This window comes from Equus quagga, chromosome 13 (assembly GCF_021613505.1).
Source record: "Equus quagga isolate Etosha38 chromosome 13, UCLA_HA_Equagga_1.0, whole genome shotgun sequence".
NCBI lineage: Eukaryota > Metazoa > Chordata > Mammalia > Perissodactyla > Equidae > Equus > Equus quagga.
Window position 1 is genome coordinate 6,149,141 of NC_060279.1, and position 12,978 is coordinate 6,162,118.

Sequence of the window (12,978 nt, forward strand, 5' to 3'; positions counted from 1 at the left end):
CAAGATCTACTCCAAAAGCCCTGATAGGAAAAACAGCATCTGTGGAGCCAGAGGACAGGAGTCCAGATGCAGACAACATTGAATGCGGCCTTCGGTAAAGCACCCAGCCTCTGTAAGGCACAGCAGCTTCACCTGTAAAATGGGAATTACAACCTCCACTCACAAGGATATGAGGAGGGTCAAAGTGGACAGCAGGTTTTGAAATGTATACTCCAAAGGGCTAGTCAACGTAAAGCTCCATGGCTGCTGCTATTTCTCACTTTCTGAACCTTTGCCTGCCTATCTCAGCCCCAAATCACTTCAGCTCATCCCCTTCCCATAAGAAAGAGAAATGAACTTACCATCTCCTTTGCAACTCGGTTGGCTTTCTGCCGTCTGTCCAAGACAGACTTCTTATAGTTTTGCTGCCTCCCCTCAGTGTCAGTCTGTTTAGAAAATCAACTTCCTATTCGCTTTCCAGAAATTCACCACAGCCCTTCCCCCGAGCTTAGAACGTTGATAGGACGGGAGCCCTGCTGGCAGCTTAGAAACACCAGTCACCGAGGGCACAGGGGTCACCCACTTCCATGGAAGATGGCTGGAGCAGGGACAAGCATGAGTCATTCCTGGACGTCCAGGCTGAGCAGTGCAGGAACAGTCCCCACACCCCTAGGGGTCAGGTTTCCGTTGATTATGAGGTGAGTCCCAATGTAACATCATGTATTTAGAAAACATACTTTGTCTTAATCACAATATCCTATAGTAAATTTTCCAGTTATTGGAAAATCTCAGTGAATATTTACTATTCCAGCAGGCTTCTAAGGGAAAGGAGCAAAAATAGTAATGAAACATAATAAGGTAGGAAAGGGAAAAGTCACTGAGGGTTTTCTGGCGATTGGGAGTGATTGTTGGAAACAGTTTTGAAATGAAATATACAATAGACATGGGTCATAATTAGAAAAGAACTTCTGTTTCTCATATCATAAAGATGGAAGGCTTAGTGTGTGGGAGTCAAAGGCTGTGTGGCACTGACTCGAGCTCTGATTAAGCTACCTGAGACCCATCTTGGCTCCATGTGTGGCTTTCCATTAGGCACGTTACTTGAACTTTCTATGCCTCTGTTTTTTTCAACTGTGAAACAGAATGATAATAACAGAACCTACCTTACAGGGTTGTTGTATGATCAAAGGAGTTAGTATGTGGAGAGTGCTTGGAACCATATCTGGCGCACAGCTGGTGCTCAACAAATGTAAGCTACTGTTGTTACTTTTCAGATTTCAGACAGTAAATCAAGTACGTAGTGTCATAAGAAAACCGTAACTCCAATTTATCCTCTTGGAATTCTCGTTGTGTGGTGCTGGGTGCTAGTCTTCGTTCACTCTATGATTGTCACAGCCTGTAAGTAGGCATCTCATGGATAGATTAAAAATTAATCAATTGGAAAGATCTGGAAGGAAGTCTAAAGGTAAAGATGATTTAAGGAGCTTGGGGCTGCATTTGCACTTAGGGATTTAGGACCAAGAGGAACAGCTAATTACAGAGTAGAAATAGAAAGCCTGGTGAAGGAGGTGGTCATAGGGGAACAATAGGAAGGGAACAAGAGATGTTGACAAAGAGGAAAGAATGGGGAGCTCGGAGGCAGCATGATGCCACGGTTTCAGCCCAGCCCTGGAGCCAGACTGCCTGGCTCCACCACCTACTGGCTGTGTGACCTGGGCAAGTGACTACCCTCCTTGTGACTTAGTGCCCTCAGCCATATTAGTAAGTAAGGATGATAGTCACCAATTGTCACTGCATAGAAGTGTTAGGACATTAAGCGGGTTTACATGTGAAGTGCTTAGAACAATAGCTGGCACCCTGTAAGTGTGCTGAGAGGCTAGCTATTATTTTTATAAGAATTACCTCCACTGCCTTCTGATCTTATTTCACTCTCCAGCCCCTTTTTGGCATTGCCTCATTTTTTTTTTTTTTTTTTAATTTCTCAGATGGGTCTGAGGGAAGGTCCTATGTAGACTATAGGTGCTTGTTAATAATGTGTTTTAAGCTGGATAATGTTAAATTTTAGGGAGTATGAGGGAAGGAGAAAAGGAGTCCTAGGAATAGGAATGGGAGGAAAATATCAATTGACTTTGTTTCAAAGCTGTTCAGGCTGAATACCACTTGCTCTCATGAATATAGTCTATGTAGAACATTTGTGTTGTTTCTAATTATGTGGCCATCAAAAATATTATATAATTCCAGTATAATTTAATTAGTAGTGTTATTTATCTGTCTCATATACGTTTTCTCATCTCTTCATATTATACTCTAAATTCTCAGAGGGCAGGGACCCTTTTGTCGACAAAAATAATCCATAACCAATCTATAAATGAAAATTTGGGTGAGTTTATTCTGAGCTAAAATCTGAGGACCATGGGCTGGGGACTTTCTTCCCCAAGGAAGAAAGGACACCAAAGAAGTGGGGTGCACAGAGTGGTTATATACCCCCAAACAGGGTGTTTCACATATGATTGAAATGTCCCTTTTACAATAGTCGCGAGACTGTTCTGCAGGCACAGCGATTGATGGACACAGCAGGTAGCTCTGCTGTCTCGGTGAACACAGCAGGGTGGCAGGTCTGTTGTCTCGAGCTGGGTGGTCACAGGTGAGCTGGGTGGTCACAGGTGAGTGCAGCAATCAGTTCCTAGCCTAAGGAAAGATGCTTATCCCTGAGGAAATGCCAATGTGGGGGGGGAGTTGCACCTTTATCTTAAGGGCATTTGTTCTTGCCATAGGAAATGCTTAAAGCAGATATACAATGCGTGCTCAACAGCCACAGTCAGGCCCTTTTGGAAAAAACAAAGTCAGGCCGAATTAGGTTGACACCAAATGGCTTCCTCATGTACTCCAATATATCCTGTTGCTTGACGTTTCAATTTGTCACTTTCTTACATTAGTCTTGCTTCTCCTTGAGTATCTAGCAGAAGGCAAATAGACACTCAACAAAAACTTGTTGATTCGTTAATTAGATTGATGACTCTGGGTAGACACAACGAAAGTTCTCCCTCCCATCGTCCTCTCTGGATTCTATTTATCTTATTACAGCGGTGCAGCCACATACACAAGAAACGGTTAAGTCCCTTCCAGGCTCCAGGCAGTGCGCTAGCACTAGGGGTCAATGATGAACAAAACCCTTGTGGAGCGCATGGTTGTTGTCTTTTGGGGTGGTGGGGGGGCATGAGATACTAAGTAAAAATCACACAAATAAATGCAGGGGGAAAAAAATGTGGTGCAATGAGAGTCTGATGGAACTTGGCCTGAGGAAGGCTCCCCAGAGAGAGTGACTTTAGAGCTGAGGTCTTAATTTGAATAAGGAGTACAAACTTTCACTTATGAAATATGTGAGTCACGAGGATGTAATATACAGAAGGGAGAATATAGTCAATAATACGTAATAACGTCACATGGTGGCAGATTGTTACTAGACTTGCTGTGGTGATCATTCTGTAATGTATATAAATGTCGAATTACTATGTTGCACACCTGAAATTAATATGTATGTATGTCAACTATGTTTCAATTAAAAAAAAATTGAATAAGCATGACCACACTGGGTAGGGAGTCCATTCTAGGCCAGTCAAGGCTCGGAGTAGCGTGGGAGCCTCCACAGTGGCTGGAGGCTGGTAAAGGAGGCTGAAGAGGTAGGGGGCACCCAGACCACGCCAAGTCTCACAGGCCGTGTTGAGGATGTATCTTCATGCACACCATCTGTCATGGGGTCAAAGAGGAGGCAGTTAATTCCCCAGGGAAGTCCCACCTGCACAGCTGGTCCCTCTACTCAGAGAAGATTAGGGAACTTTCTACACAATAAGCTGTAGGCTGACAAGTTAGAATTTAAAAAAGAGAAAATATAGCTTTTTTTTCTCTTATCATTACTATAATACATGTTAATTGCAAAAATAAAAGAAAATTCAGGTAAGTACGGAGAAGTGAAAGAATCACCCATAATACTGTCACCAATAGAACTGGGATCAATTTGTACATTCAGGTACATTTAGTACAATGCTTTTTATTTGATAATATATCATAAACCTTTCTGATATTTTAAAATATATTTCTGCTCTAGTTACAATGAAAAAAACTCCCGAGTGTCTGTCCCTCCCCTGATGGCTGACACTATCATGGACAAAGATGTCAGCTCTCCCCATGCAGCTTTAGGAAGATATCTTACACAAGGTTCATGAACTTCTAACACTTCTGCTGCAATTCTATTTAAATGGTCTGTGGTATTCTGCTCAGTACTTCTTTTCTCTATCTTTGCTCTCCAGTTTTTGAAAGGGAAGGAAAGGCAAAGAAATGAATCATCTTGGCAAAGATCTCAAGCAGCAAACATGAACTTTCACAAAACCATCCACTCAAACAACCTTAAATAGAGATCAGATTCTCAGGAGAAGCTCCACATCACCATATTTATGCCCTCTTAGCCCCATCCAGGAGTTCATTTATTCATCCTCCACATTTTTGTGAGGGCCTGCTCTGTGCTAAGATCTAAGCTATGCTCTGCAGACACAGAGATGAATAAAACACAGTCCCTGTCCTGAAGAAGCTCAAAGATCAGTGGAGAGATGGGCAGAGAAACAGATAGTTATGAACAATATGGAGGAGGAGCATATACACACATTCTTGTGCGGGCCCCACAAGAGGACAGCTAACTCAGTCTGATGGTGGCAGTGGAGAGGTGGTCGGAAAGGGTGCTGAGAGGAGATAACCCTTCAGCTCAGTGGATAAGTCAGATTCTTTTGTGCAAGCTCAGCGGTTGGACATGCACACACAGAAAATAGTCTAAACTCAGCAGATGAATTAGGAAGTGGTTTTTCACATTATAAGTATTTTTACCCTTCCAAAAGCATATTGTGTCTGGGGCCTCTTGATTATCAGAAGGCTGTGATAACCACAGAAGGGTTATGACCTACACTGGAACACTATAGACACAGTTAAATGGGTGATCTGTCTATAAATGAATACCATGAGTAGACTTTTTCAAAGGCAATGAGGAAGTGAAGCAGAGATACGATGTCTATGAGCTACCGTTACTAAGCACTTACTCTTGGGCCAGACCATGTGCTAAGCATTTTAACAGCTATGTCTCATTTAATTCTTGCAGCAGCTTTATGAGGTAGACTCTATCTGCCCAGCTCATCCATCTACTCAGAGTTTATTATACATTTTATTGAAAAGGAAATTGAGGCTTGGAGGGGTTAAACGCCCTGCTTAAGATGACAGAGCTGATTATGGAAAAAATGGGATTCAAATTCAAGTCCAGCTGAAACAACGTTGCACTAAAATCTGGGTTTTTTCATTAAAAAATCCTTTCTGGAAAGAGAAGAAGAGGTCCTTCTGACCCCGTTCTCTTGGTTTTCTGGTGGGTATTCTATGCTCAAAAGCTCTGGTAATTAAAGTCGAATCAACAGGGAAACTAACTCAACCTACTTCTCATATCCATGTCAGGACGTGGCTGTCACATCTCAGGTGCTCTTTTATTGAGTCTGTTTGCGTTAAAATTGCCTTGTTCACTAAGGGAAGTTTTGGTCAGTTTGCTGGGGAATGTATGTTTTGTCTTGAAATGTGAGGCAAATATGAAAATGCCCAATTCAGAGGAAAAAAGACAAGGTTGAGTGGGAAGTATTAAAGGCTGATTTCTGAGTCCTCATCCATCATCCAGACTAAGATCATGTAGTTCAGAGTTCCTATAAAATTTTCCTGCAACCTTCCTAGTTGACTTGTTCTGCTGCTAATATTGGCAGAACACAATTTATTTTCTTTTGATATGTGCAAGGGGATGTTACTTCTAATGGCAATTGTGGCTGCTCTCTGCAGCCACTCATTTCTTTAGGGACAATTTGCAAATAGATATAGAACTTATAGAAACATACGTAACATTTTTTTCATTAAAATATTTTATCCAGTAGAGCTCATTTGATGATCCAAACTATTACTATCATTTGAGACCAATAAAAACCTGACACGTTCTCTAGGTTTGTTTCCCTTACGGTGTTCTTGAGGCAAGACAGCCAGATATAGAATTTAAAATACTAACTCAGCATTTAGAGACACCTCCTGTGGTTCAGAAAAGTGCTTCTCTAGTTAATTAAACTTCTTTTTTAATTGAGAATTAAGCAATTGATGCAATAAGACCTCTCAGGCCAGCGTCTGTTATAGGGAGGCCAATGTTCTAGGACTTGGGACTTCACAAAGATATGCAACTCAGTTTACTGAGTCTCCATTGAAAGCTGCCTCTAAGAGCTCTCAATGTAGCTGAAGATATAGGCCAGCTGCAAAGAAAGGGGAACTAACCAGAGGAGATGGTGCGTGCTCGTACAGATAGTGAGGGTGACCAGCATTCACGGAGACATCGAGCTAGTCAAGCACCAAGGATGCAGGGCGGGACATACATCTTGTGCTTTCTGCTCCAACACCACAGGTCTAGGGGAGATCAGCCTCTATTGGCTTCCCGTACAGCTGTGAATGTTCTCAGACAGCCAATGCAATTATTTCTTAGAATGCTAATATTTATTGGGTTTTAGAAATTGAACAACTTCAATTAAGATTAAGCAGAGAGGAATTCCAGGGGACAAATGCATCCTACATTTCCTCCCCATACACACACACACACACACACACATACATTGCACATACCTTTAAAAAAAATAAAAATAAAAGAGGACTATTTTAAGAGTAATGAATCTCTTATGAGTCTGGTAAATATAGAAAGTTTTCCTTTTTCTTTAATATTTGCCCCTAATATAGGTTCCTAAACTCAGATTCAAAAATGTATGACCTCCTTTGAGACCCTTGCCTTGTACTGGTGGGAAGGGTCTGAATCCTATTAAAGGGTGGGGGCTGAGCCAGTTTAAGCTTAGAGTTGAGTCCATAGGAACTGAATGAGGGAGGCCCTGGGAGTAAAGAGTCAGATGGGTGGGTCCAAACCCAAATCCTTAAGGATGTCTGAGAGTCAAAACCCAGAGGCCACAGATAACATCAAGGCCAAAGGAGAGGCTTTGAAAGGGAGAGGAGGCCAAGGGACAGTGGGTGGATGGGCTGGAATGCGAGAAAGGAGCCCATCATCTTTCTTGGACAACCTGGCTTACAGTCCAGGAGGGGCTGGATGAATGCCAGAAAAGGTAAACATCATCTACTTCATTCAGAAAGGAAAACTTAGCCAAGGATTGAGGGTTGGGGTGGTGGCGGGGGGCGGGGGGAGTTGCTCTTCAAGTACTTGAAAGACTGCTATGTGAAAGAGGAACTGTATTTTGTGGTCAGCTCAAAATGGCCTCCATGAGACGGGCACATGGGCAAAGGCGTGTGTAGGCAGTTACAGGGCCTGTTAGGAGAGCAAGGCTGTGGCCTTCCCTCTGGTCGCCAAGCACCCTGTGTGCCCATAACCATTGTCTCTGCTGGTTGGGCCTGGGCCCCTACCTCACTCAGTGGACTATCAGTTTCTCCAACGCAGGAACAGGTCTTAGTCATGTGTATATCCTCTGCATCTTGGTATACCCTCTAAAAATCAATTCAAGTCACATCAGATTCCCTGCATCTGAGACATTTTCTCTCTCAGTAAGCCATCCATTCAGAGCAGGGCTGTTTTCTCTATCTATAACAATCACTGCTTCTCCACAGCCCTAGCAGGGCTGGCACCGTCTCCACCGTCCTGTTAGCCCATAGCTCCTTGCATTCAGAGGCATGAACCCATGTCCTCTCCCACCACACGCTTACCCAGTACATAACTTGTCATTTGAACAAAAATATGACAGAATTGAGGAAATACTAGATTTTTTTCAGATAGATTTGGAGAGGTAATTTTTGAAATGGCTTTCTGTGCAGTATCTCAGCCTGAAGTTGGGACTAAGAAGAGCTCACTTGCAGTCTGACCAAGTGGGGGTCTTACACAGAGAATGCAGATTCCCGGGCATGAATGGAACAAGGACAACTTTAATCGCACCTCCCACTGGTCTGAGGGCCCCTGAGTGAGTCCTACAAGTGGACAGGTCATTTTGAACTATGTTTCCAAATTGACATTTATGCTTAAAAATTGCTTTCTTTTCTTATAAATATCTTGGTTATCAAAATGAGTGGTTTATTGAAATACGCATAAACTCCAGCTGTGGCGTTAAACAGTAGGTTATAATAAAATAAAGAATCGGAAAAGTAGGAGCTGCATAAAGTCGCTTAGCTGGAAGTAATCAAATCAAGTCCAAATTTTTAATCCTCAAATAATTCTGTGATCCTGGCTCCTGATAAAAGGGAATTGTCTTAGCAACAAATAGAATAGCCTCTTGGGCATTTGCCTTCCTTTTAACAATGAAGAAACGGGAAAACGCGTCATTTGAGATTTTAATTCAGGTGACTTGTTTGTACTTAGACCGTTACACTGTTGAACTGTTCTTCTCTTTCTGTAGCAAGTGTTTGTTTTTTCACTCTTTGTTATTATAGTAAAACTAAAATTGTGTAGCTCATCTGTCAATGTAATTAATAAAAACAAATTTCCACAAAAAAGTAGTCTTTTGCTAAAATGAAAATGTGAGAAATACATTCTCTTTTAAAAGATCCGTACCGTACAGAATGAAAGGCAAAAAGAAGAAGTGAAAGTCATCCATCGTATCACCCCACCCAAAGGCGCCCCCTGTTAACCTGGTAGGCTTTCAGGATTTTTTAATTCGTGTATTCACAAATAAATTTTCAACAAAAATAGATTCAAGTTTTATTTTTGTATTTTAGTTTTTAAAACTAAACCATATATTAAGGACATTTTTTCGTATTAATAAATACAGGTGACATCAGCCTTTATAACGGCTGTAAGGTATTCCATGTATAACGCTTCTTAACTTACTTCAAATATCCCATATTGGTGACAACCTTGCTATTCATAATTTCTTGCTATCACAAAGAACACTATAAAACATTGTAGGATGTTCATCTATGCCTATATTTGTCCTATAATTTCTCTGGGAAAATTATTAGAAGTGGATTTATTAGGCCAAAGTGTGTGTGCACTTAAAATACAGAGAGATATTCCTTCATTATCCTCCGGATCAAACTATAAATTTGCACTCTCACCTATAGCGTATGAGAGTGCCATTCCCCAGCTCCTGCTCCAACACTCAGCTTTGTCAACTTTAAGAAACTTGGCCAAACGGGGAGACAACAATAACAAAAATCTCATTTTTCTCATTTTTATGATGTCAACTACTATGGAGCTTACCCAACGTGTAATGTTTTGAGAGGTAACACAGAAAACGAGGACGCTGCATAAAGATGTCTTAGATATCACCTCCGGCCACTTCACGAGCTTGAGGACTTTGTGTGGTGACGAGCAGTGAGGCATGAAAGGTGGCAGGCTCAACAGAGGTGAAAAATCAGTGAAAAGCTGGGTGTCTGAGACCCGGACGGGGACTGCTCCTGTGTTTTGTGGCTGCTGCCTCTGCAGTCATTTGGCTTCTGCTCGCCTGCCTTCAGCAGGGTTGGTCAGTCAGCATTTTCTTTTAGAAAGTTAGGTTGTTTATTACTCTGTGCACTGAGACCACATTGCTAAAAACCCGTGAAATTCAAAGAAGGGAATTCTGGTAAACACATGAGCCTGAGTAGTAGAAAACTCCGTCTGTACTTTGCAACAACACTCAGCGTCCAAATATTTTGGTTATCAAATTGGGTCATTGAATGAAGTACATTTATACTCCAACTGTGATAGTGAACAATAGGATATAATATAATAAAGAAATGGAAAAACAGCAGCTTCATGAAGTCATTTAGCCGGAAGTAGTCGGGTCTGACTTTTTCGATCCTCAGGTAATTCCATGATGCTGGCTCTTGATGAGAGGGAACTGTCTTCCCCAGAAGTTTAATAGCCCCCCGAGGCTTTACTGCAGAGGCAGTGGGGACCCCGCATGACCTAAACGGAACCTTGGGGTCCCAGGCAGCAGTGTTGCAAGGTGAGTTTAGTTCTAGGTGTGTTACCCAAGGGGCAGAAGTTTCTTTCTGAATGAAGTGGTCTGCTGGTAATCTCTAAACACTTTTTAGGCTGAATCCATTTTTTCTAGTCTGAACTTCATGGTTTCAATAATCTGCTTTTTCAAGTGCTTGTGCTGTATGGCCTTGGGCAAGTGGCTCAACTTCTCTGAGTTTAATTTTCCCTGTGTGACCTATATAAACAGTGAAAAAGTTGCATAATGAACCATGACCAATTGGGATTTATCCCAGGAATTCAAACTTGGTTTGACATTAGAAAATCAGTTGTATAATTCTCCATATTAACAGATTAAAGAAGAAAAAAATGTAATCTCAATACACAAAAAAAAGTTCAAATAAATTCAACATCCATTCATTTAAAAAAATTAGAATGTTAGGGAATTTCCATGACATCGTAAATGGTGTCTAGAAAGAAAATCCATAATAAGCATTATACTTAATGGTGACATACTGTAAACATTCCCTTTAAGATCAATAACAAGACAGGGGCTCGCTATTTCTACTTCTGTTCAACACTCTACTAGGGGTCTTCTTAGACAAGGCAGTAAGGAATAAAACAAAAAAAAGATTGGACAGTAAGAAATAAAATTATTTGCAAACAATATGATTGTCAGAGTAGAAAACCTCAGTGAATCTACAGATAAACTATTAGAACTGATAAAAAACTTAAAAATGTGACTCAATAAAGAAAAAATATACAAAGTTAAGTTGCAATTCTAAGCATCTACACAAAAAATTAGAAAATGTGATATTTTTATAAAAAGGCTTTTATAATATTATAAAAATTTCAGATACTGGGGGAAAAATCTAACAAAAGATGTGCAATGCTTTTACAGCAAAAAAGTATGAAACTTTATAGAAAACATTGCAGAAAACATAAAGATATATTTATGAATCATAAAAATGTATATACTCCTAAAATTTTCTGTAGATTTAATGCAATTCTAATAAAAATCTCAGTAGGTTTTTTTGATTATAATAGACCTTCTTATTAACTTAATAAGTGTCTGTTGAGCACCCTGTCCTAGCCAGACACCCACCACACTAGGGGTGATAGGATAGAGCAATGAGCAAGACCTGAAGTTCTAACCCTTAGGGACCTTAGTCTTGTGAGAGAAACTGACAAAATCAGTTACTACTAGTATGACACATTGATTATAGGCTCTGTGACTGACATTTTACAAGTGATAAAACTGAAGTTTAAATAAGTTAGTTGCCTTGTCCAGGACTACAGAGATAGTAAATACAAGAGCCACTTCTTAAATCCAAGTCTGCAAAGTCTGACTTCAAAGCCTGTGTTCTTCCCATGTCACCAGGCAGGTTTCCAAGGCCCCATTTGAACAAAGCTCAGCCTGTGTACCTCTGTGTGCACAGGCTCCTCTGGGTACCTCTGCGGAGCCACAAATGCTTCTGAAACACCCACAAAGTCTATACGGACAAAAATCTGCACCAGTCGAGAGCTGCAGCAGCAGTGAAGTGCATGCTGGGTGTTCATGGATGCGGGCACCACTGGGCTCTGTGTTGAGGCAAAGTCTGCAGCAGCTGAGATGTGATTTCAGGGATGCTTCTCCTCTAGAAGCTCTCTTCCCTGGGCTGTCTCAGTTTCCAAAAAATTCCTTAATTGAAGATTCAGGCTGCAGGATTTCTGGGAAGACTGTGGAATAAGTGAAAATGTCAGCAACCTCCATGTCTCCAATGCCATTACTATTTTTTTTTTTCAGTAACTAGAATAATAATGACAAAAAGGCTCTACCCCATCCACAACTGAGTAAGACTTTGTCTGGCTTTCTCGTCTGAGTTCCTAACCTTGGTAACCAGGTGCGCTGTGGAGGGAACACCTATGCACATCCATACCTCAGAAATGGGACTGGAGACCTCGATGCCTCGTCCTACCTAATGAAACCCTGGCGGCCCACCTGGCGAGAGTCCAGGCTGCCACTCCATATGGCCTGCTACCTTGTCCTTGTCAGCTTCGGTAAGTAATTTAACTCAGGGGCTTAAAACCATCTTTTCAGATTTGTGAATGACAATGAGCATCAAAAAGTCAAAATCATGAAGACTAAATACTAAGGGGAAAAAAAGCCTCATAATAAAGAGGAACCAAACCATGAGCTGAGAAAAGTCTTTCTCCAGAAAGTGTTTTACCTCATGAATCTGAAAAATCCAAAAACTATTTTACACAACTAGCTCTTTGCTATGCTCAGAGAGATGAAAGAGGATGTGGCATGAGGGACAGGTATGAGAAACAACAATCTCGATAAAATATGTGATACAGCAAAGAAAATGATGACTGTAAGCGGTAAAAAGCAGAATTGTCAGTGTAGAAAAGTAAATGCACCACACAAAAGAGTCTCTGTGTTGTGATAACTGAGAACTTGGCTCTTGAGTCAGACGGATTTGGCTCTAACTGAATTACCATTCTGCCACTTACCAGCTGTATGGCCTTGAGAAATTTACTAGAACTCTACGCTTCATTCATAAAATGAGGGTAAAAGGAAGATTAATAACATTTAATTCTTGGATTTAGGCACTCAGGATTCTCTGTTAAAATGCCAACCTTCCCGGGAGAGGTAGACGTTACAATATTATCATCGTTGAGCATCTACTTTGAAAAAGGCAAGTTTCTTAAAGAACTACCTAACTGAGAAAGGGGAAGAGACGACAAATATTTTGAAGAGAGAGGTAAGCTGAGTTTCCCAAATGTGACCAGGAAAGTGCCAGGTCAAGGGAGGAACAGAAAGAAGCACCAGATTTTGACTACTCCAATGCCCATGAGCATGACTGACCTCACTCTTCCAGAAGAAGGCTGACGGAACTACCAGACCCTACTCTTTAAAGTAGAACTACAAACTGCTTTCCATTGCCTGTAGAACATTCATATTCTCACTATGGTTCCTTATGTCTTACTAGGTTGGTCAACTCATATTCCTCTTCTTAGGGAATACTTAATCTCCAAGTATCTCAGATATAAAGCATGATTACATACAAAGGGTCACG

At 41.1% G+C, this 12,978-nt stretch overlaps 1 protein-coding gene across 1 annotated transcript in view; it reads right to left on the minus strand.

Moving 5' to 3' along the window:
* The window catches only part of SELP (selectin P), a 46,345-nt gene extending 45,897 nt beyond the window's left edge, over positions 1–448 (minus strand). Inside the window, exon 1 of the mRNA XM_046683877.1 lies at positions 342–448. Coding sequence (XP_046539833.1) covers positions 342–344 — 3 coding nt within the window. The 5' untranslated portion in view covers positions 345–448. The remainder of the gene's footprint in view (positions 1–341) is intronic.
* Between the last annotated feature and the right edge of the window lie 12,530 nt (positions 449–12,978).